We start from the raw sequence: 23,924 nt of genomic DNA on the forward strand, positions 1-23,924 counted from the left end.
GCTTTTAATTACATGTGCTACTTAAATCTTGATCCTGAATTCTTATTAAAAATGATGAGATTTGACCTCAAGGTCTAATACCCAGTTTTGGAGACAAGGTGCTTGATGTGATTTCTAGAGGATTATTTTTAAGAGCATTCGCAGATTAGATCTTTGTGGGCAGTTGAGAGATGTGCCCAATGAACCTTGTCTGCTGGCTTTTAGACTGCTGCTCAGCACCCAGATTGATTTTTATTTTGTAGTCCTTGAAAGTGTGTTGTTTTGTGGTGTAGGGAAACTGATATTTTTGTTACCCTGCTGTTGAGGCAGGAATGGGACAATGCTGTTCCTGCTAACTCGTGTTGGGGTCTCCCCATACTTGAAGGCAAACTTGTTTCTGATTGAAGTTTCAAGAGCTTGTGGAGCTCATTCCAATGTCTCAAGGTGTGTTTTGCAGCTTCTTTAACTGTGACTGTACTTTAGATGATTGCTGGCTTCCTACATTTGTTACCTGCAATTCGGTTTTCATCCCAGACAGCAAATCACCAGGGCTTTGCCCAGGGAGCAGGAAAACATGAGGTGACAAGTTGCTGCCTGCTCTTCGGGGTGCTGCTGAGCATGCTTTATTCTGTGTTATATACAAGGTAACTGGAGGTCAGGTACCCTTCAGTGAACAAGGGGTGAAATGCCTCCAGCCTGGAGACTTGCTGGCACGTGGCAGCGATTTGAGACGTGGTGCTGTCTGGGAGGGTGGGAAGGAGCCTGGCCCCAACTCCTTCTGAGCAGAGATGGGCACAGAAAAGCAGTGGAGAGGTCTGCAATGATCAAGTAGAAGGTCACTAGTTTCATTACATGAAATGCCTCCACGTCCCTTCTCAGCATGGCGCCAGCTGGTGTGGGTGGAAGAAGCTTCACAGCCTCTCATCACCTTGATGTGTTGGGATTTGGTTGATTCTTGGGAATTTACTCAGAATGGCACTACAGTACAGACTTACCAGTTTTGAGCAAACTTCCTCCTGTATCTGCCATGGGAGGTGGGTTCTTTTGCTGTCCCTCCCCATTTATTTAGGTACGATACTGACCTTTTGTTTTCCATAGGCATGGGCCCATTTGTATGTAGCCAGTGGGATCAGCAGTTGAACCCAGTTGGAGATTCTGGTTTGCACGTAACATTTAGAGACAGTGTTATAGTTCCCTCCTGTAGCTTGTAACTCCCATGAGCCAATGGCACGTTTCTATCCCAGCAGCAGTGGGGTTGAGTTACAAATGGACGTAAGCTTTGGTTTTTTTCCTTTAAAGTCATCAAAATACAGAGTTCCACGCAGCAATGATTGATTAATAATCGGCTGATCTTAAGAGTGTTTTGTTGTAGCGCACCAAGTTGGTATTTGAGAATGTTTTGTTGAAGTTACAAAGCATCTATGCTTTTGGTTTGGAAATTGGTAAAAGCATGTGGCATGGCTTCAAGCACTGAGTGCTTTCAGATGCTGTTCTGTTCCTTTGATTATGGAAAATTATTCTGGCACAATCCTGCTAATTTTCTCTTTGTACTCCTCTAATTTCAGGAGGCTCTTAGAAAGTCCATCTAGGCAGAGTGCTTATTGCCACTGTGAGAGAGATCTTTGCAGAGCCAAATCTTAGCAAATGCTGTAATTTCCAAGGATTTGGAACATTTTCTTCCTGCTTTTCTTCTCCCAGTTTATTTATTTTTAATTTGTGCATGTGCATATATGTTTGTGTGTGCCTTAATCAGTGGGCATGCTCTTCCTTTTCCTCTCCATGGCATCCATTGTATATCACAGTATAGTTTAGCACCAGCTCATTTCTGCTTTCCTGGCATCCTGCAAGCTGAACGTAGGAGGATGATGTTCCAAAAAGGCTTCCCAAGCTTTGGGGGTCATTAGGCACAATCACATGCAGTCCTTGAAAGCCCAGGCTGTGAGGACTGAAAGCATTTATCCTACTAGTAGCTTTGTACCTTGTCACCTGAAAACATATGACAAATCCTGATTAATCTGAACGCCATCTGAATGTGATAGGTGTACATTATTATATCCCTCTTGATGGAAGTAAGAAATTCAGCAATTTACTCGCTGACAGTGGGAGAGTGAAGTATAAATTCTGAGTGTCCTGATACCTGCTCACTCCATTAACATGAGATGTATTCATTCTCTAGAGGATTTTTCACTACCAGGGGTGAGATTCCTTTGCCTTTGAAAGGGAATTAGCATTTCCAGTACTGATGCACCTTAGAGTTTTTGCCAGAAATGACATTTGGCATATTCACTACATTGTTTTATTTCTGCTCTCTCTCAGAAGGAAGTAATTTGGGAGACAGCATCAACAGTTCACTACATTATTATGTTTTTTCCAATCGAAACAAGATTTAAACTTGTAATTGAAAAATATTTTACAGTAATAAACAGCAAACCTAAAAGCAGTCTGTACTATTTTGCTGCACAGAGTCATTTTTGCAGCAACTTGCTTTCAAAATTTGTAGTGACATGTTTCCCATCCAGCCTCTCCTGAGCCAGTGCTACAGACACCAAAAAATGTTGTTTACACAGTTGGGTCACAGCTTCAGCATCCTGGTTTCTTATCATAGGCTTTATGTGTATAACAGGGTCTCCTCATGGGAAGAGAGTGTCCCTTTCTAGCTCTGTGCAACATCCTTGTTTCATACACACTGTGAGTGGTTTCCAGGACCAGATTTCGTACCTTCTGGTTTTGAACGTGAACGTTTTAAACGATGAACCCACCTTTCTCCTGCTCTGTCGTTACCTTTTTTCAGAGCAGACTTCTGGAGTTGTTGTGTCACGGCAAAATTTACTGTGTATTAAATCAACACTAAACTGAAACTCAGGGTATTAAGTCAAAACTGCATTTTTCACGTGATCTGAAATCCCAGAGAATTTAATCTCTTGATCAGCTTTTTATTATTATTTATTTATTTTGCTTTTGCATGTGTTTGGGTTTTTTTCCCACAAATACCTCTAGAATGAAAAGATAAAAGGAGAATCAATTTTCTGCCTGTCCTGCAGTCCTTCATCTCCCCCTCTTGTCAGGAGTGCCAGCACCTCCTCTACTTCTGAGAAGTGCAGGTGAGATTGGTCATGTTGGGTTGTGTCCTGGTGCCTCCACGTTCTCTCGTGGCTATGGCTGCCTGGGCCTGAATTCAGAAATGGTTGTGGAGTTCTGGGAACTCCCATAGGCACTACTTTTAAGAGTGCCAGAAAAAGAAAAATAAGACCCTTACTGCCCATCTGTGAATATTTCATTCTGGTAATTTCTTATTCAGTTCTGGATTCGCTGGTGTGTAACATTTCCTTGGCTGCTGTGGTGGCACGGGAGGTTGCCCAGCTCCGTGGCTCCTGAGCATTGCTGTGGGTTTGGTGGCTGCTCTTGGTCAGCAAGAGGAAGGGCCAGCAGAGTCTTCCAAAGAAGACATCTACCCCATGGGTGTGGGGAATATACAAGTCCTACAGGCCATGGTCCTGCAGGTGTTTGCCTCTACTTGGCTTGGAGCACAGGAATCGTTAATTTGTTCCATTGAGGTCAGTGCTTATGGGGTAAATCATCCATATGCATGAGTGTTCCCAGCAGCAGGTCTCAAGTTCAAGTTTCCTGGCTCCTGCAAAGCAGGTGTGAGAAGAGCATGTCCTTCTGCCCAAGGGCTGCAAGGTTGCACCCAGGCAGGGACAGGCTGGTGCAATGGTGCATGGGTGGTTTTTGGTGCCCAGGCATGTGGCTGCTCCTGCACTTGGGCTGAAGGGAGTTTGGAGGTTGGTGTTCTGGTCCTGCTGTCACCCATGAGTCCACTGGAGCCAGGCAGGGCATGGCCACCAGTTACAGATCTGTTGTCTTGGGTGAGGTTTCTTTTGTGTGTCTGCCATGCGACCCAAGGGCTTACTAAAGCTTTTGTTTTTTTCAGAGGTAGTAAATTCTCAAAGCTCCCTTCTGGCTTCCCTTTATAGTTGTTCAAGATCAGCATTTTTGAAATTTAATTTCTCCATGGCATAGTTTTTTCCATTGTCAACCAGGGCTTAATATGGTGACTGTGTTCATTAGTGATTTCTTTGGAGACAATGGTGGAAGATGCCCTTGATCTATAGACCAGCATTTTATTGTTTTTTTCATATACATCTCTGGTAGTTTTCTTCTGCTGCTTCAGAACAAACAAATGGCAGAGATCTCACTGTTTCCAGTTGGGAATACATTTTATTCTTTAGCAAAATGTTGTTGTAATAAAATGTTTTTGTTTGTTAAAATGTTCTCTGCTTTATTTATATGCCACAAATGTGTCTTCCCATTTTGACTCTCACAAAGGAAGAAATTTTCCGATGTGCCTTAAGTTTCTTAGTTAATTCAATATGATGCCAATCAGATACTCTCTGAGAATTGCATAAATAATCTTTTGGGGCCCGTGTTTTGCATGTCTGTGTAATATCCAACAGAATTTTAAAGGCTGCAGTTCTTGGGGATGGGATTGGAAAAGAGAATGTTTGAAGAGGATTTATAATATTTACTGCAATAAAGAAATTTAGGGATTACTCAAAGATCCTGTCAGTATTTGGGTCAGAAATACAGCCCAGAGGTATTAGTATGATAGGCAAGTATGAGCATTAGGCTGTATTAGTGATTTAGCTATCTTAACAGCACAATAGTCTGTCGTGTGATGGCTACTGCACCGAACATTTATTTTGGATTAGGCAGGAAAAATGCACAAGCTGCCTTGCAAACAGAGCAGGGGAGGTTACAGCAACTCCTTTTACTGACTTCATCCTGGAAAGGGCCTTGTTGGAAGTGGAGAAATTTGCAATCACAGGAAAAGGGAAAATAATTTCCATCTGATCTTCATTTATTTATTTATTTATTTATTTATTATTAAAAAAGGCAAATGTTGCTTCGCCAGCAGTGGTTAGCAAAATAAGTAATGGCTGACCTCTTCTTCTTTGAAAGGAATATCTGAGCATGAGAGCCTGTGATAATTTAGATACAAGTTTTGGGGAGGCATTTTAATATCTCCTCTGAAAACAGCGACTATATATGGAAATTTTTATTACATTCCCAAATAACAATTTTCTGTTCTGTGATTCCATCTGAATCCTTTTGCCTACTCCAAGTGAATAAAAAAACCCCACGTTAATCCATATGAATATTGAAATACAGCGAGATACAAATTGAGTTTTGTCTGATGTTTCCGAGTGTTTTTCCATCTCATAAACACGTACCTTTTCCAAAAGACAGAGATAATAGGCAAGAGTCTACTATTCCTTTTTGCTTTGAAAGACCAAGCTTTGGATCCTTTGATCCTCCCTTCCTTTTCTGTGACCTCTGCTAGGGTCTTAAAATTATACATTTCAGATTACACCTCCACAATTTTCTGTCCTGGGATGATGAAAGGATTTGTGTATTATGATAATAATGCAAAGAATCCTTTTGGAGCCCAGTTAGATGGGCTAATTTGAAACTACAATAATAATAATTTTTAAAAAGTACTTTTCAAAGCAAATTATAATATTCATAAAGTGTTAAACAGATACCTAACTAATCTCTAATCACTCTTGTATTCTTGAGAATCTTGCACTGGCCTTTTTTTAGGCCTGCCTGCTTCCTCCCATTTAATTTGTCCTTAGCTGTGTGCGGTGGATTAGCATTTCATCAGGGTGGATTAAGATTGAGCTGACACCGAAGCTTTCTTTCTTATTTTTACATGCGCGTGTGAGGGGACGTGCGGGTACGTGCACGTTTCGTTCTCATGCTGCCAGTTCCTGGTGGGTGCTGGTGTGGATGGGAGCCCTGAGCTAATGAGGAAGGAGACGACTGAAACTGATGAAACGCATGTTAAATAACCGATGTGCTAAAGAAAAAAAAGTCATTCCCTGGGGAGAAGTTGCATTGAGGCTGCTGGCTGGGTCGGCGTGGGAGGTTGCATCGGGCTAAAATGATGTCACATGGAGCGAGGGCTTTAGTGGTTTTATTTAGCTCCTAATCCCCACACACTGCTCGGCCAGTTGTCCATGTGCGCGCCGTCCCCAGCGGCAGAGGATAAAGCATCTGGGCTGAGCGCGGCCGCCCTCTTCTGCGGCTGCACTGCACAGGGAGGGTCTCTCCCTCCGCCGGCCTACGGCGGGAGCGGGTGGCAGTGCCTGCTGCATGCCTTGCCTGCTAAGGTTTCAAAGAATTAATAATTCAGGCAACGCTTTGAAAAGTAAAACCGCCAGACAGTGGTTTCTGAAGTCCCGGGAGCGCTCGGGTGGAGCGAACGGTCTGGTTTTGATGCGCACCGGAGAAGCACTGAGAAGGAAGGTGCCTCCTCTTCTCTGTTTCGACGGGACCAAGCGGCCCTGTGGCGATGCCCATCCCCAGCAAGCACCCCAACATCGGCCGCTCGCAGAGCTGGGATGCTGCCGGCTGGTATGAGGGCAACTGGGAGAGTGAGAACGCCTTCGAGTACCAAAGGCCACCGGGCCGGAGGAGCTCCCTGACCTACGGCGGTGAGGGCGGCTGGTATGAGCCTCCGCGAGCCAACGATATCATCTTGCAGGGCGGTGCGGAGCTGAAGCAAGAGGCGTACCCGTACCAGGATGCTGCCTTTGCCCCAGGGCCCATCAGGAAGGGCTCCATCCCTGACTTCGCCTACTGCGACCGGCAGGCGGCCATGGCAGGCCGGGGTTCCCTCCTGCCCCAGGATTACTACAGTGACCCGTCCCTGGCGGCTAGGTCACCCAAGGACCCTCGCTGCTACCGTGACCACGTGGTGAGCAGGCCACCAGTGAGCTACGGGGCACCTGGCAGCCGGTTGTCCTGGGACCAGGCCCCAGGCCGCCCGCCTGCCCCGCCGGAGGCTGCCCGCCTCTACCGGGACCCCAAGATGGCCCTGGACGGGCAGCGGATGCGCGGCAGAGAAGTCTCCCCGGCACGGTACGGCACGGAGCCCCCCGGCACGCGGTACGCAGCCGAGCCGCCCGCTTTCCCTGGCAGGCAGGGCTACGGCGACGGGGCAGAGCGGCCCCTCGAAGCGGCGGCGGTGGGCAGGCAGGCAGCCCCCACCTGCCTGGTGGTGGACCCCAGCAGCAGCGCCGGCGGCGGATACGGGCCAGGCAGAGACAGTGCTGGCACCAAGGGCCCCTACGACAGCTATGATGCAGCGGTGGTGACCCCTTCCCACCCACCAGTGCCTCCCACCTTCCCTGGACCAGAGGTGAAGAGGAGCTTTGACCCTGAGTTTGTGGCACTGCTGAGAGCGGAGGGCGTCTCGGAGAGCACCTTTGCCGCCTTGCTGCAGCAAGGCTTTGACTCCCCCAACCTGCTGGCCATGATGGAGGAGAACGACATCAAATCGGTGGCTCCCAACCTGGGGCAGGCCCGCGTGCTCTCCCGCATCGCCCACAACTACAGGGCAGAAATGCAGCTGCAGAGGCAGGAGCGGAGGAGCGGGGCGCTGCGCCCCAGGACCCGCTCCAACAGCTTCAGCCACCGCAGTGAGTTGCCGAGTGACTACGGGGCACCCCTGGGCTTGGGGCCCACCGTGGATGGCTCTGCTGCCCCGCACCCTCCACCTCCACTGCAGCCCGTCTCCCCGAGAGGGGTGGAGATCCATCGCCGGCCATCCAGCGCCCCGACCCAGCACCTGCTGGAGACCACCACCTACCCTGTCTCTGCGGGGGCTCCTCCGGTGCCACCCTTCCTCCCTGGTTCTGGATACAACACCCCCCTGCCTTGCACCACGCACTCGCGTCCAGCCTCCGTGTACTCTGCTCCAGCCGGCACTCCCATGACCCCGGCCAACCCACACGCCAGCCCCAAAACAGCCTACCCCACCACCTACACTGTGCCCATGGAGCTGATGAAGAGGGAGAGGACAGCAGCAGCATCACCGGCGCCCAGCCCACACGGCAGCCCACAGCTCCTCCGCCGGCCGGGGCCTCCGGGGGACAGCAGCCTGGCACCCGCCGGACCCGCTTTCCCTGCCCAGCTCTCCCCCTACGCGAAGCTCAGCAGGCGCACGGGGCCCCCCGTCATCGTCTCCACCATGGCATCGCCCGAACCAAGTAATTCCCAGAGGGTCTTGGCCCATTCGGTAGCTTAGAACTGCTTTGTTGTTGCTCGCTTTATCCCCTCAGAAATACAGTCCAACATGTTGGCTTTTCATGCCTAAATATTAGATGCTTTCCTCTTTAGGAAAGGAGGCAAATGGGATTTCTTCGCAGGGCCGTGCTGGCTATGTGGAGCTAAAGATGCTGGTTCTTGCTCTGCTGTTAAATTTCAAATATCTTATTTATGTAGCCAACTTCAGTTAAAAGCGAGCGGTATCTCCGATAAAGCTGCCAGGGTTAATCTTGCCGTTCCTGTTGTTTGTGGAGAATGGGAGATTAGATACTGTGCTGGCTGAGCAATTAGGACTACGGGCTTTGCTGTAGATTGACTTTTTGCCGCTGTTATCAGGCACAAATATGTTCCTCCGAGGAAATGGTTAGCATTGTTTTGACTGAATTCATCAGATAGCTAATGGTGTTATTTGAGAATCAACTTACCTTTGGTCATTACCTAGGTCTTTTCTTCTTATTATTAATTTGCTGTTTTATCAGGCATAGAAAATAAACCCCTTGATTTCCTTCTAGAGATGCCTTTAAGTGAGGTGGTGTAGCTGTTAAAGTAATAGGCCTGTGCTTAAAACTAAAAGCCTGTCATTAAGCACTAGAACAATAAAAATGAATGGTGGCTCCTCTTCTTCCCTTCCCCTTCCAGAAGTGCTCAGGCCCTTGGGTACTTAGATGTGGAGCTGGGTAAGCCAAGCAGGCTCCCCTCCTCCACTTTGGAGATGGACCTTGATGATAATACTCAGACAGAAACCAACCCCTAAAACCATACTGCTAAATACAAGGAGATTTGGCAAATCCATTTATTTGTGCCTTTACTTGTTTGAAAAATGGGAAAGAAATCCCTTGCAATGTTTTTCCTGGTAGTGACTCGACAAGCAGGGAATTTTCTCCCTGTGCAGTTCAGCTGAACTCCCATGCAAACAAGTCTCCAACAATGTGCAGTACCAGCGCACACGCACAAAGCTTTAATAAAAGGATACCATTTATAGGCATGGAGACGGTGCCAAACTGGTGATGCCATTCCACAGGAATCTAAATAAAGAACGATTTTGGGAGTGGAAACGATAAAGTTGTCAAAATGCAGACGCTTAGTGCAGCCCTTTCCCTGGCTTGCCATAATTACACAGCTAGGAAGTAGGTGCCATTTCTTTCACGCTTGTGCTTCCTTTATGTAGCTGGTGTAATGTGTTGATTTCTAAAAACGCCTCGATATTAGGCAACACCTTCTGTCTTGACACAGATCAGACACTAAAGTAGTGCATCCAGGCAGTATTTTTCAATAAACAATTTCCCAAAGCCTGGGGAAAAAAAATTAAAAAGACAGGCTGGCATAATGCAGAGAACACAAATATGATTGTTTATTTGAGGTATGTGGGATGAAGCCAGTCGGTGCCGATGCGGTGAATGCCCTGGTGTGAGGGACTGCTGGAGCACATGCACTGGGAGCAGTGTCCTCTGCTCCAGAAATGGACCCCTCCTTCCTGGGGTCTCACCTATAAACTGCAAACCCTATTCTCTAAAAAATCTAGATATTGTTCCTTCCCCTTAAAAGAATTACTGGTGTGCAACCAGAGGAAGCCAGCAGTGTTTCTGTGCTGCTGAGCTCTTTCTCACTACTCAACCCCCTCTTTTTTTTTTTCTTGCCTACGACCAACTCATTTGCATGAGGATGACATTTGTTGCTCCAGTAATTTCATCTGATAATGGCCAGCTTGCAAAGCGGATCTGAAAACATATTCCTTAATTATGTGTTGCTAAGCAACGAGAGGGTTTGGCCATAATCACAGAAAGATTATCTTCTCATTGAAGTCTCTGAAAGGTTTAGCTGAAGTAGGACCTGTAAAATTGTCTTCATTTTTATTTATTTCCCCTTTTTATTTTCCAAATAGCCTGAGAGCTTTTCATCCTATTAAACTATATTTTAGAAGTAGAAGTCAAGGTAAGACACGTGGAAAATGGAAGGATGTGGATTAGAAATGGAAGGTGTGGTGGTTTGTAGATGGTTGAGCTGTGTGGAGAAATTACTCTTTAAGAAACACCATTTGCAGAGTGTTCACACTTACATGCCAGGTGATAAGCAAATAGTACAAATATGTTAAGATGTTTTTAAAACATTGAGCGGATGACAGAAACTTGACTAAATCCAGGGAAATTGTGTTTGCCGGCAGGAAGAGACAGGGTGCATATTTAGGAGTGATGAGGCTTCTCCTGGCTGTGGATGCTTGAGTCACAGGGCAAAAGCAAGATCAGTATTAAATGTTTTCTGTCTGTATAGGTTAATCTCTTCTCAGTCAATGGAGGGTTATAAAATGTATGTTACAGTCCAGTGATGTTTTGAAGCCTTTTCTGGATAGGGGTTTAAAAGAAATAGTTTTGATTATTTTTGAAGTCTGGTTGGGCTATGTATTGTAGTCTTTCTACAGTGAGTTGTTTCTAGGTACCTGATTTATGATTTTGTGCTGAGCTTCAACACTCCGTGAGGATTCTACACAGCTACAGTTTACTTTGGAGTTTGGGCAGAGGGCCTGCAGGAAGAAGGTGTCTTCTCCTGCCTGGTATTTCCATGAGAGAGTGTCCTGGTACGGGATGTAGGCACATCCCACGTGCTAATGGGCCCCTCAATACTGTTGGCTGAGGGAAAATCAGCGAGGTTTCATGCTGCAACTTTGTTGCATTTTATAAAACTATTAGGAAGTTGGATAAACTGCCCTTCCTGAGAGCTGCAAGGTTGTATGAAGAGAAGGTGGTGAGTGGGCACCTAAACCCGTTGCTGTGGCAGCAGAGTGAGTGTGGGGGCACAGGAGCCAAGAGCTGCATCTCCAGAGCTGAGCCGGCTTCCCGTCCCGGGAACTCCCTGACAGCGGCTCTGGCAAAGCTGCAGCTCTCTGCGTCATCCAGACCTTGTGTGTGAAGCTCTCAGGAATGGTTTCCCCTGAGACAAACACCTTAGAGCCAGCTTCTCCTGGAGCCCCACCATCCGTAGCCTCACAGGTAGTGAACACACCAAGTCATCTCAGTGGCAAGCAGGAAAAATAAACCCTGCAAAGTCTGAATGGCAAAAGCAGAGCTGGTTTGTGGGAAGCCTCGTGCTGGAGTGGGTGGTAATGCAGGGAAATAAATAGTGTAGGTCAGCAAAGCTGGTAAGGGCAACCACATCCAAGGGTCACTGATCAGATTACTGGAGCTCCAACTTCAAAATGTAACATCTTCAAATTATTATGTTTGCTAATATTTTTATTTCATGGCTTGATTTATATATTTGTACCCAATGTGTCTTGTATGGGAAGATGCTTCCCACAGGGATGAGGAACGGGGCTGTGCTCTACAAGTTGGGTAGGTATCATAAGGGAGGAGGAGCAAAATTACTTTGCTGTAAGAACTGGCTAAAAACCTGACCTTTTCCTGAGCAGGGAAAGCCAGGCTGAGGGTAGTGGACTTCCTTGGAACAGGTAGTTCTCTCCAGTGTGAAGGAGATTAATCTCTTTTATCAGTTTAGAGCCCAGCTAGAAATGCCTTTTACTGTGATTAGCTCAGCTCTGCTTAAACTGTTCGATACTAGGTTGTGATTCTTTTTACTGTTATTTTCCACCCTGTGACAGATAAAAATTGACATCAGTTGCAGGCAGAAGCTCTTCATGTAGGCAACCCCCAAAGAGGAGAGGGCACAGTCAGGACCAAGAGTCTTGACAGTTGTTCAGGGATGATTAAAAGAGCCCATCAAGGATTGTTAGAAGAGTGACATTTGCCCATTCTTTTAAGAGACATTGAAACTGTCTTGATTTTAATGGGTAGGGAGAGTTAGTGGTGGTTCTCATACACAATATAAATTTCATGAGCATTTGTTAATGTTGGTTTATGCTTTGCCCAATGTACCATAGAGCAGATAGATCAGAAATCAACTTCAGGTTTTCTTCACAATGTTTTCTGTACAGACTGCAGTATACATGTAAGGCAGCTCAGTTAGCAATCCAGACTGAAACAGCACCAAAGGAAGCTGCGTGTACTGAATAAATCTGATTTAATTTGCACACTGACCTGGCAGACCATAGCAAGCCCTGGGAGCCAGTGCCACTAGTGTGTTACTCCAGGTAGTGTGCATCTGCACTACACTCCCTGGCAAACCAGGGAGTCACTAGTGATTGTAACTGGGATTGGAACTTCCCCACTTGATTGAAATAAGCAAATAGTGATAGTGTCTGCTATCCTGATGGTCACGGCATCGTTTGCAAGGCATTAATATGCAAAATTATAAAGGTACCAGCTGGAAATACAGTGAGTTTGGGAAAGCCTTTGAAAGGCTCCCAAGGACCCGGCACAGCGTTGCTTGCATGTGCATCCTCTCACCAGCCTGAGTTTCAGAGATGAGTGTGCAGATGTGTATTGTGTGTGGATCTTAGAATTGAAGTAATCAGAACTGCTGGCATTAGTAGGGTAAATGGCTGAAGAGCAAAGCGTGTATGAGATGTGCTGAAAATGAGCTTGATAAAATACTGACTGACTTGGCCAGTATGTGCACACATTGCACTGATTGTGGAGAATATGCTTTTAAAATACTTTTTTAAAGGTTGAAATAGACTTCTTATAATGGTTTTATCAAAAGCAATATCAAGTGTCAAACTCATTCCAGCTGCAATTCATCGGCTTCAGTGCCATAGCAATAAAAATGAATTTGGCCTGTTGGAGGAGGACATGCTGTCAGATGCACAAGTGTTGTCATCTTCAATTTACACTTCCCTTTTACCTGGTGTCCATAGTGCTCTATCATTGTTAGGACTTTCATATATCCCAATCATTCTCTGACTATATTTGCTGACACTTTTATTATTTTTTTTTTTAGCTTTCTCATAAGTAGTTGCCATAGCTACAAACTTAGTGTTCACAGACAAAATAAATATATAATGGTTTCTGATGGTTATTACATTAAACATTTTTTATATTTCTCCTCCTTGTCTTTCTCATAAGTGCTATGCTACAGACCAAGTTAAAGAAAATGCTGCCCAACTGAATTGTCTGTTATTTTTAAAAGCAAAATAAGTGCTGAGCTGAATCCTTAAAAAGCAGAAGACCAAAATCATTAGGCCACTTATTTAGAATAAACGGTGCAGACACAGGACATGTGTTAGTAAGGTTTATGCTTAACAACAGGCAGATGAGCTTTTGACGTTTGCACCTAAATAAGACCTGACATTAACAGCATTCTGCTGTCTTTCGGTAAAGAAAGGTAATGTTTAATCTCTTCTGTCTGCTGTTTCTGGTGTTTTGTTAAAGATGAAATATGTCTTGGTGGAGGGGTCACGTCTGTTATTTTTCCTTGGCAATATTATTTCCATTCCAGGGGTGCAGGGCAGCCTTGCCTGGGTGCCCCCAGGTGCCTCCTTAGGAGGGGTTTGGCAGAGGTGTGGTTTGGCAGCGTGGGGGGGACGTTCTCCCTCTGCTGAGCAAAGAGGAGGTTTCTGAGTGCCTGTGCCTGGCCAGTGTGACTGCCAGCAGCCAGTCTGGGGGCCTTGCCTCCTGGGCTCCCAATCCCATTAGCTGCCCTGGAGCAGATGGAGCGGATTAGTGTCCAGCTTTCCTTCCTCCGCCCTCTCCCTGAGTACGGGGGGTGTAAGGGATAACAATCAGCTTAAATGTGGGTTCCAGGGCACAACGTAACACGGGCCCAGCCCTGCCGGTGCTGGGCCACCCTGGGCCCCGTTCTGTCTGACACAGCATCCCTGTGAGGCTGCTGCAGGTCATTTCTCCAGTGTGGTGGCTTCAGGTCTCAGGTGGTTTGGAAGACTTTGACCTACTCTCATTTGACAGGCATAAATTTTGTTTTCTGTTTGCAAGGAGGCTCTGCAGACCCCACTGCTGCATGCATGAGCAGTGTGTCCTGTGTTTGAACAGCCAGTGCCACCACCTCCACCAGCAGTGGGGTCAGGGGTGAAGGGTTGTGGTCCCTTCCCTCCTGTGACATTCCCTCCAGGAGCCTGAGGGTGCATCTCAACCACCAAATGTAGCGTGGCCAAGGGAAAGGGCCTCTCACCACGTCTGGTACTTGGGAGCAGAGACAGCCAAAGAGAGGCTGGGAGACGAGCAGAAGTCCAGTACTCTTCCTGCAGTTCTTGAAAGCATCGTAGTCTCTGGGAGGAGAATGATTTAGGCTCTGTAATCCGAGAGATAAGCAGGTTATTACTTAGAGAAGGAAACCAGCAGGGCTTACCTGAAAGATTGGAACCAGTGGAGATCCTTAGTAAATACTGATTTGAACAGCCAAGACAGCATTCTCATGTTTTATTTCTATATGCAGATATATACATATATGAAAATGGGGAGAAAAACTCTCAAAAATATAATCAGTGTACCAGCCATTATGTATTTGGTTCAGCACTTCTGCAGTGTCTTCATTGTTTGCCAGAAGTGACTTTTTTTTGTTATCAAGGAATTTATTATTTTCCTAGGCTGTCATGCTGACTTGGCAGGTAAATAAACAGAAGGGACTTTGCTTCAGACAGCAAACACAACACTAAGTAATGATTTTGGATATACTTTATGTGAAAAAAGTCAGAAAAATACGATGAAAACTGAGGTCCTGTTGAAAAGTTTGATGTGCTTTTTCCAGATGTGAAGGCAGTACCTTCAGGTGGGTTACGTCCATGCCAAGGAGCTGCATTGGGAGTCATAGGGTGGTGGGATGCAAGAACCTGGCAATGTCCTTGGCTTCCTTGCTGCTCTACTCGACTCTCACACGTTTCCTGACGCTTGTCCTAACTGCAAATCCCTGAGCGGTTTCAGACTGCCTCCTACACACCCCTCTACTGACCCTAGAGGTTTTCAGCCTGTTCTTATGATGGTCCAGTCTCTTACTGGCAGAGTGGAAGGACCCAGGAGTGTAAATGTCACACGCTGTCACTTGTTGTGTTCCCTGCCTTCCTCTGGATTCTTTATTATAAAGTTTTAAATGAATATTCAAAAAGTAAAGTAGTTCATGTATTTTATTTTGTCAATGAAAGTAATCTTGACTAGTATTCATTATAAAAAATAGAGTATTCAGTGTGGACAGCAGAGAGCTTATAAATATCTAGACTGTCCTGTTTGGACACTGAAGTAATCAGGAAAGCCAAAATACAGCTTTAGTTGTCTGACCTGGGTAGCAGTTGCAATTCCTGTTGTTCTCAAGCCTTCCCTGTCTTTGAATTTTTGGTCATAATGAATGCATAAGAGTGGAAGTTGTTCTCGTACCAGCTGAAACATTTGGCTGAAGAATCTTAAATTCCCATTTCATTCTTGTCTGCAGCAGTTGTGTTTCTGTTCTGTTCACAGTCAAAGCTAAAGGGTCCAGAAAGCAGAATTACTGCAATAACACTGATGTTTGCACTGTAGTGCAATGCCAAGCAACCTGTCATGCTCTGCATTGCAAGTTTTCCCCCCAGGGTTCATATTTATTCAGCAGGGGAAGGTGATCTCACTACTTGCTGTTCATCCTAAAAGCACCTGTCCCTCAGCAACACTGTGGCATCTGGCCATGCTCTGGCCAGAGGGTGAGCCAATGGGTCATCTCACTGGTCTGTCATAAGCAAAATCCAGAGATATACCAAGTGGACTAACAACACCCCTGTGCTGTGGCTCATCAGCTCATTTTTACTCGTTTTCTGCTTCTAAAGCTTGCATCAAAAAGGCCAATGAAATTAATATTTCTCATTTTTCAAGAATTTCTGTGCTTCCAAAATAGGGCAGTGAATGAAGTTGTGTTTCCACCTGAAAAATGGTAGCTTAGCCATTGTTTCTGATAAAATTGTTTTACCCTCTTCTGCAAAAGCCAGCAGCTCCACATCACTTATTTTGATTGCATTTCTTAAAATTAGATCTACAAACCAAATGTTTTCTTTAAACAAGAGAAGATGCAAATTTCATGCACTGAATGCCTGTGCTTTATTAAAAATAACAGGTTGTATTTGTCAATTGGATAATGAGTAGGTTTCTTTCTCTGTTTTTCAGTATTTTAATGAGTACAGGAAATGTTTGCTATTTATTTGCTTTCAGATTTTACCAAGGACCTCTGGAGGTAATTGTCAAATTTCCAAGTGTGTATCAATATTTCATGAAGTGCTGTTTTTCCTCTGTATGTTCAGGAGTTAGATCATTAGCACTGGAGCTGTTATTAACAGTCTGGAGCAAGGCATAAAAAAGGAATTCCACCCAACACTTGCAAATTTGCAATTGAAAATTTCCGAAACAAAATTCTAATAGAGGGCTGGTGGGTGAAATAAATACGGGTGAGAGGGCTGGGTTTCAGATGTTGCATGTTGAATCTATTAGAGGATTTGTTGTGTGATCTCAGTTTCTGCTGTTTGTGGGCCTGACGCTGAGGCTCTGTGTGTGTGTGTTTGGCCCCACGCCTGGCACTGCGTACCAACTGGGGTGTACCTTACAGAGATAGGGTATCCATCCACTCATGCTTTGGAAAAAAAAAAAATCCACCTTTCTCACGACCAGCAAATTAAATTCTGTTGGATGATTAGCCTTTAAATATAGCACTAGTCAGCACTGATGTTGACTATTTAGTTTTCAGTTATTTTTGCATGGTCAGCCTGGCTTTGAGGTGCAGGACTGGCTGTGTGTTAAGAACTATTGTTCTGGTTTGGATGGTTGCCATTTCAAAGTGTTGTGCATATGATTGAATGTTTCTGTTTCCTTCATTCCTGGTATTTCAGTTTTAAGTGAAATGATAATATTCCTGTTGCCTTTCTGATTAGGCCTCTCACCACGTTCTTGTTTGACTCGGCCCAGAACTGCAATGTGTCAGGCTGGCCTCTGCTCCTGTTAAGGAACAGAACAGCCAGTCCAACTAGCTCTCAAGAAAAAAAACAACACAAAAACCCTCAGAAAATGAAAATTGTTCATGGATACAGACCTCCTCTGCTCTGCTGTAGAGAAGATGCTGTACCAAAGTAACTGATAAACTGCTACAGGGTTTTGACCATTGTAAGTGTCTGGGTTGCCATATATGCTTCACTAGGCACAGCTGAGTGGTAGTTGTGCAAAGAGCAAAAACTGAGACACTAAGCTTGATTGAACTGTGTGGTGTCTGGAGCACTGGAGTGGAGATCTGGAAGTGTGGACAGAGCTGGAAGGTCGCTAGGAAGAGCAGCCAGGTCTCCTGAAACAGGAGAAGTGCTACAGAGTTAGAGGTGATTAAAGTACAAAGGGACAAAAATTGAGGCTTTGGCATCTCCAAGAATGAAGCAGGAGAGGACTTCTAGTTGGAAGCGGGTGGGAAGTCATGGGAGAGCCTGGGAGGTCCCAGATTGTGCTGAAACCCCCCAAGTGCCTTGGAGAAGACGACCCTGGGTGAGGGGATGGGACATGCTCTGGCAGCAGGAGATGGGACAGGCTGTGACAGCAGCAGAGTGGAGCTGGACTTGCAAGACCTGTGGAGCAGGAAGCATGGAAGAATCTTACTTGGCTGCTCCACCACAATAGCATGGAAAGTGGGCAGGAGCAGTGGCTTTTCCCTGGAGAGGTACAGACAAGGTCTGTGGGAAAGGCAGAGCTGGCTGTTTCGCAGAGGGGCTTGGAGGAGATCCTCAGAAGTGGCAGAAGACATCAGACAGGCGTATCAGTCTATTTGTATTTTGGGGTAATTTTAAGATTAGTGACAACACAGGCTACAAAAAAACCAAAAGAGGTCAGAGCTGAGGAGAAAGAGAGATGGCAATTGTGCAATATTGACAGGACAGGAGTGTGTGGAGATAATGAATTTGGTTGTGTCCCAATCTTATGAAGTTCCAAACTGTAAACAGAGATACTTGTCAGAGGGAAGGTAGTGCTTGGAGAGATAAATAGGTGCCTTGCTAAGTAAAAAGGACCTTGTAAAGAATTTGCAGCTGTGAGAGGTGTGTAATGGAAATCCAGAGCAGATCCATTTGACTGTCTTGTTCTTCTAAGGTGGAAAAGAAGGGGTTTGGGAAGTTGGTAGTAAATATGATCTCCATAACTTGGGGTTAGTTCTGAAACTGATTTTTTCTCTCTTAGTTGTTTAATGGTAGCAACTGAGCTTTGTCCTGGGAAAACACAAAGGGAAGTCTCATCCTACTGTGGCTTCTGTTCCCAGTACAGCAGTGGGACTGGTTGAGTGAGTGGAGGTTGGAGACACGGTGTGGCCAGGGTGTTGTGTCCTTCATAGTGATGGCATCAGAGAGAAGAGTGATGCTGAGAAAAGCAAGGGTGACCATTTGGTGCTCACCCAAGGGCAGGGAAAGGGGTGGGATTGGTGGAGAGAGGGAGACTGGTCCTTTGCAGTCGTGAAGAAGGCAAGCACGTCAGCAGAGACATATGGGGAGCAGATCTCACAGAAGGATTTGGAGCAACAACATTGGCTCCTGCAAGGCTTGGTGAGGTTGTCGCGCAGCGCAGATTCGTGTTACACAACAGGCTTACGGTACGGGAAGCTGCGGAGCACTTACCAAGAGCCAGAGGAGATGCTCCACCAGTCTCCCAGGGGGACAGTGAGCGGCTGCTGCTCCAGGAAGGAAGAGGTGTCTGATGCCAGTAAGGAAGAGTGCTGCTTTAACTCCTTCTGAAAAGCCTCTCATACCCTCCCAGAGCCCTCAGGCTCCAGAGCAGCAGCTGGACTCAAGAAGATAAGCAGTTTGCAATTCCTGTCTTGCTTTTGGTGGTTTTATGGTGGTGGATTGCCTGCACCAGGTGCCAAGAGTACATGATTCCCCTTCACGATGCCCCTTGTAATGAGGAGAATCTGGCAGTCCTCTACACACCGGGACAGTTTCCTGGGAAATCTCCAATTTCCTTTACCCCCACTCTGGGAATTTATTAGGTATGCCAAGTTAATAAGCCTCTTACCTATTTGTTTAATCTGTTCATAAGGCAAACACATCTGGAGAAGTGGGAGAGGAAGGAAGTAGGAGAGCAGAAGAAAGGGGAAAATACCGGATTTAGCAACAATAAGGCAACGTGGCTCAGCAGGACAGACAGTGCCCTAAAGGTAGCCAGTTTCTAGGAAAGTATTCCATGCTTGGGAACAATGCTGCCAGTAACATTCACAAAATGTTTGTGTTTCAAATTTTTGTGTGCTCCTCCTCTCAAGTTGGTGTAGTTACGTGCTTTGCTTGTTTGCCTCTAGCTCCTGCCCTTTGTGGTGCTAGAAATACTTGGGCTCGAGTCCATCCAAATGCAGCAGTGCCGTGTTTGGTAAGTGGGCCAGGAGCCCTTGGGGATCTGAGCAATGATTTTCAATCAGAATTTGGCAAAACAGCAAGTTCAAATTGCTTTTTCTTTAAAATTGATTGCTAAATCTGGGATTTTCCTCCATGTCAGTTAAGATTAATTTTCCTGTAAACAGAGTGTTGTGTGACCTGTGCTTTGCTGCTTTATACCAAACCATGCAAAGCTCTTGAGTGTCAGATGTAAGGTACTTTTGCAGGTCACTTGGGGTGGTGGCCATATTCCTGCTGCTGAGGTGTTCAAGGCAGAGACCCTCCCGGGGGCTGCACCTCTCCCTGTCCAGTTTAGGATGATTGTTTTTCATCTTCTCTGTGGAAGAGGATCACGACGGTGTCCTCCAAGATCTTCTTTTTGGAGTCACACTCTGAAAGCCAAGCCTTCCTGCTGCCACCACTCTGCTGTCACCTGTCTGCAGACCACAGCTGTGCTTCTCAGCCTCCCACATGCCAGAGCCTGCATTTCATTTCATTTCCTTTCATTCTGGTGACTGGCTGGGAGCAGACAAACTGCCCGTGCTCAGTCACACAGGGTGGCAGCCTGATACAGCCAGGAGCCTGCACAGCCCTGGGAGGCCACAGCTTCATGTTCAATTACAGCAAGAGCGTCTCAAGTGCACCCCTGGAAACAATCCATGACCTGTGTTTCTCCTTGGCTGCAGCCTTGTGCTTAGGAGAGGCATCAGTATGTTGGTTTTCTGCTGCAGCCAAGAAGTCTTTTCTCATTTTGTCCTCCTGGTCTCCCCAGAGGGCACAGCACAGCTCTGCTTTGGCACCAGCCATTAGAGTTTCCATAGTGGGATGCTCGATCCTCTCTGTGTGATAGATACCAGCTTCTTTCTGATCCTAAGTGTCAGGTGCTGGTTGGAGTGACAGACACAAATGCGACCAGCACAGGGGACAGCTGCAGTTTCTCTACCTGTGGCTTTCTGCAATTTTCTGTGGTTATCTGTCTCTCTGTCGGGATGTACCCCATGCTGGCTTGAGAGATGTGTACAGTTTGAAACGTCTCAGAGAGTTTTTTGTGCTTTCAGGATGGGATCTTGTCTCCTGTTTAAAAAAGCACTCAACCTTCCTGGTTAGTGTTTTGCGTTTGCAGGGCAGGGGCTGAAGACACCACCACCTCTGCTGTATCAACAGAGATTCTCAGATGCTGGTTGAAGCTGGGTTGACTGATGCTCTGAGAAGATGCCTGTAGTGTCATGGACCACATTGTGTGGTTTCAGCCTATGATGTGAACTGCTTAGCGGTAGAAGGGATGTCCAGGGGATAGAGTGACAGTTTATCAAAACTAGACAGCAATTCTTTATTTGACATCTGGAGGCCAAAACCTGTCAGTTCCTTGATTTTTTACGGTGTCTTAAATCGCCTGGGGAGTGTTTTGAGCCTTGTCAAAATGTATTAATTAGGGCCAAGTCATATTCACAGGCTTGCACTGCTCTGATTCAGCAGCAGGACCACGCTTGATTCTCAGCCTAATAATTACAAGTGGTTTTGGAGGATCTGGGGGGGCTGATAGAACCCATTTCTGTTTCCACCAGAGCTGCATGTGCTACAGCTTTTCCTTACTCCTTGCCTTGGCTGTCTGTAGCATTGTTTTCCTCCTCCTTATGAATGCAGCCAGCTTTCTAATTAAGGAAACCACTCTGCAGCCATTGTGGCTGTTCACTTTAGTTCTTTGTCCCAACCAGTTTGCAGCTCCCCAAAAGATTTCAAGTCATTGAGCTGAAGGAAGGTAGGAGCTTTGGCTCTGGGCAGACTTTTCCTTTAACTCTGTTAGGAAGCAGGCATGCAGCACCAAGCACCACTGTGTGCCGCAAATTCCCTTTGTCAGGGCTTCAGGTCCACCTTGGGCTATGACAGATACTGCTGAGGTTATTTTTCTATTGGATTCTTATATGAAAAAAGCAGTTATGAGAAATAAATACCGCTTTGTGCTGGGCTTTACTGCTTACTGGGCTGGGAGCCTGAGAGGCTTTAAAAGTCATCATGCTCCAAGTGAAAGTTGTAGCAAGGAGGAGGAGGTGGAGGTTTGCTCCAGCCAGCTGTTGTGATTTGGGAAGAGGCTTGTCCTGACCAATGGAAAGGGGATGGAGAGGCAGCCAAGGCTGGTGAGGCTACACCCAGTAAGATTAAGACCAGATTAGAAACTCAGCTTGCAGGGGTTTATCAGTTCCTTTTTATCATGACATTTATACATGCAAATAATTTTATCTGAGTTGTTACCCTCTCTTTTATCTTTTGTTAACGGGCATTGTCCTTACTTTTTGCTGCTCTGATGACTGAACAGGATGGCGACACGTTCCCATGGTTATTGTGCCGTGCAACAGAAATTCATGCACTTCTAAAATGTCTGTGTGCCAGCTCCTCTTGTCAGCCTGGAGTTGGGTGAGAGTCCTGAAGACAATGCCATGTTAATGCATCACAGTTCAGTGCTTTTGATATTTCACAGTGAAGCACAGCAACTTTTTTTCTTGTTTGGTTGCTGAAGTACACAAAATTCAGAACATATGCACCGCATCAGGATTAATTGCTCTTGCCAGTCAACCCAGAGGAAACCCTCAGATCAGGCCTGGTTGCTCACCCAGAGGTGTCTTTGTGTCTGCTACTCTACTTTTGTGACCCTAGCAACAGCAGCACCTTCTGCTGTTCAGATTCATTGGAGGTTAAAAATGAACTGCAAAGACCTGGCCGTTCACACCTGGTTGGTGGGGCAGTTTGCAGCTCTTTGAGAAAAGCAGCATTTGTTGCAATACCCCAGCACCCCAGGGGAACACCATCAATGTGGTGGTGTTAGGTCATAGGCTGGACTTCATGATCTTAAAGGTCTTTTCCAGCCTTGGTGATTCTGTGAAAGGTGAGCAGCTGAGGGGCTGGTCTATTTGCACCCTTTGCCCAGGATTCCTGCACAACTTTGCTTCACTGTGGAGAGCCATGGTGGCCCAATGCTTGGCTGGGGTTGGGCTCTCCATCCTGGTAGATCTGCTTTTCATCCTAGATAGGTCCCATATGGAAGGGAGCTCTCTACTAGCCAAAATAAAGACACTCCGCAATCTGCCAGAGCCAGTTAAAGCATCTAGTCTGTTACAGGCTGAGAGAAATATGATTTGGAGTAGAGGATACAAAGTACATTTGCAAGGCATCTGAGGCTGATGCTAAGACATTCTTTCTTTCCATGTTGTTGTTGCCAATAGCTTCTCTTGTGCTCAGACCAAAACTATTTTGGGTGGAACATTTGCTCCCTACTTTCTAGCAAGCCCGGGCGCAGGAATGAAGAAAGGATTCTTTTCAATGGCTGCAGCTGGTTTGAATGATCCCACACTGAACCCACTGACTCCAGGCACTCCTGGTGTGAATCGCAAGGAAGTAGCAAGGGAATTTTTGGTTTATTTGCCTGATGGGGGCAGAAACAGTGAGGCTGTTTCCAGTTGGCTGAATGCTTCAATCCAGGCACAGGCCAGGGAGGAGTTCTGGTGGGTGCTCTGTTCCTAAGGCTGGCCCCAAATGTGGCTCACCAGCTCAGTTTGGAGTAAGGAGGCAGAAGATGGTGAGATGTGTTTTTGTTGTGGGTGTCTTGTGCAATGTCCTCTCCAATCCCTCCTCCTGCAGGGCCCCTGCCTGGCTGTGTTTGGCACAGAAGATCCATCATATTCATTTGATGAGAGCTTGAAAAGGAGTCCTTCAAGAATTGCGACCCTTGCATTACATACAAAACAAACCAAAAATATATACCTTGAAATGCATCAATGTCAGTTGGTCAGACCTTGAACAAGGCATTGAGAGGGATCTGCTTCAATGCACTTCTCTCCAGGTCTGTTTCTTCTGAGGAACAACAAAATAGCTTGTTTTAGAAAACAAAATCATTTCCAGACCCCGTGACTGAGATCTGTGTGTCTTCTTTTGGGTGATCTCTCTGTTGTGAACAACAGAAGAATCACCCTTCTTTTTCCTTCGTAAGGAGGAGGGTGTCAGGGCAACAGATGGGCACAGAGTATGTCTGTTTGCAGAGAGAGGACAACAGGTGAAAGAAAGCAACCCATTCATTGGACTGAGAACCAGGGAGAGGGTTGAGAAAACTCTTGGTGAAAGTAATGCCACTCAATGGAAATGTTTGAGGGCAATTATGAAACCACTTCTGTAGTGTAAGGTATTCTTAAGAAAATCAGCTGGCCATGTGTTACAGATTCTTTTTTCAATATTGAGCTTTTTCCTTGTACTGTCAAAGATACTAATTAGAGGAATACATTACACCAAGTCCTGTACAGTTTACCTCTTAGGTGTTAGTGGAATGAACCATGAAAACACAGAAATGTATGTGTGTGAAACTGTAAAATGCACATTTAGTTGAGTTTCTTGGTGGGTACCATGTCTGACTTCACCTCTTTGCCATGTGGGGGTTTCCTGCCATAGGCAGTGAATGTGTGAGGAGCTTTGGGATCCCCTAGGACACAAGTACTACGTAAGGTCTCTTTCAAGATCCCGGGTTGTTTTCTCAGCCCACTCAGTTAATTTGATACGTTTTTTTAATCCATATGATGTAATCAAGTGTATAAATGTGTAGGCAGGGCTGTGATGCATCAGCATCCATCTCTGCCAACTGCTTTCTACTGCAAGGCAGGAA

General features: G+C 46.0%; 1 protein-coding gene across 1 annotated transcript in view; it reads left to right on the top strand.

Annotated features, from left to right (window-relative positions):
• The first annotated feature begins 6,279 nt into the window (after positions 1 to 6,279).
• The window catches only part of CTBP2 (C-terminal binding protein 2), a 45,081-nt gene continuing 27,436 nt past the window's right edge, over positions 6,280 to 23,924 (top strand). The window contains exon 1 of the mRNA XM_051618021.1: positions 6,280 to 8,033. Coding sequence (XP_051473981.1) covers positions 6,335 to 8,033 — 1,699 coding nt within the window. The 5' untranslated portion in view covers positions 6,280 to 6,334. The remainder of the gene's footprint in view (positions 8,034 to 23,924) is intronic.

Source organism: Apus apus, chromosome 4 (genome assembly GCF_020740795.1).
Source record: "Apus apus isolate bApuApu2 chromosome 4, bApuApu2.pri.cur, whole genome shotgun sequence".
Taxonomy (NCBI): Eukaryota; Metazoa; Chordata; class Aves; order Apodiformes; family Apodidae; genus Apus; species Apus apus.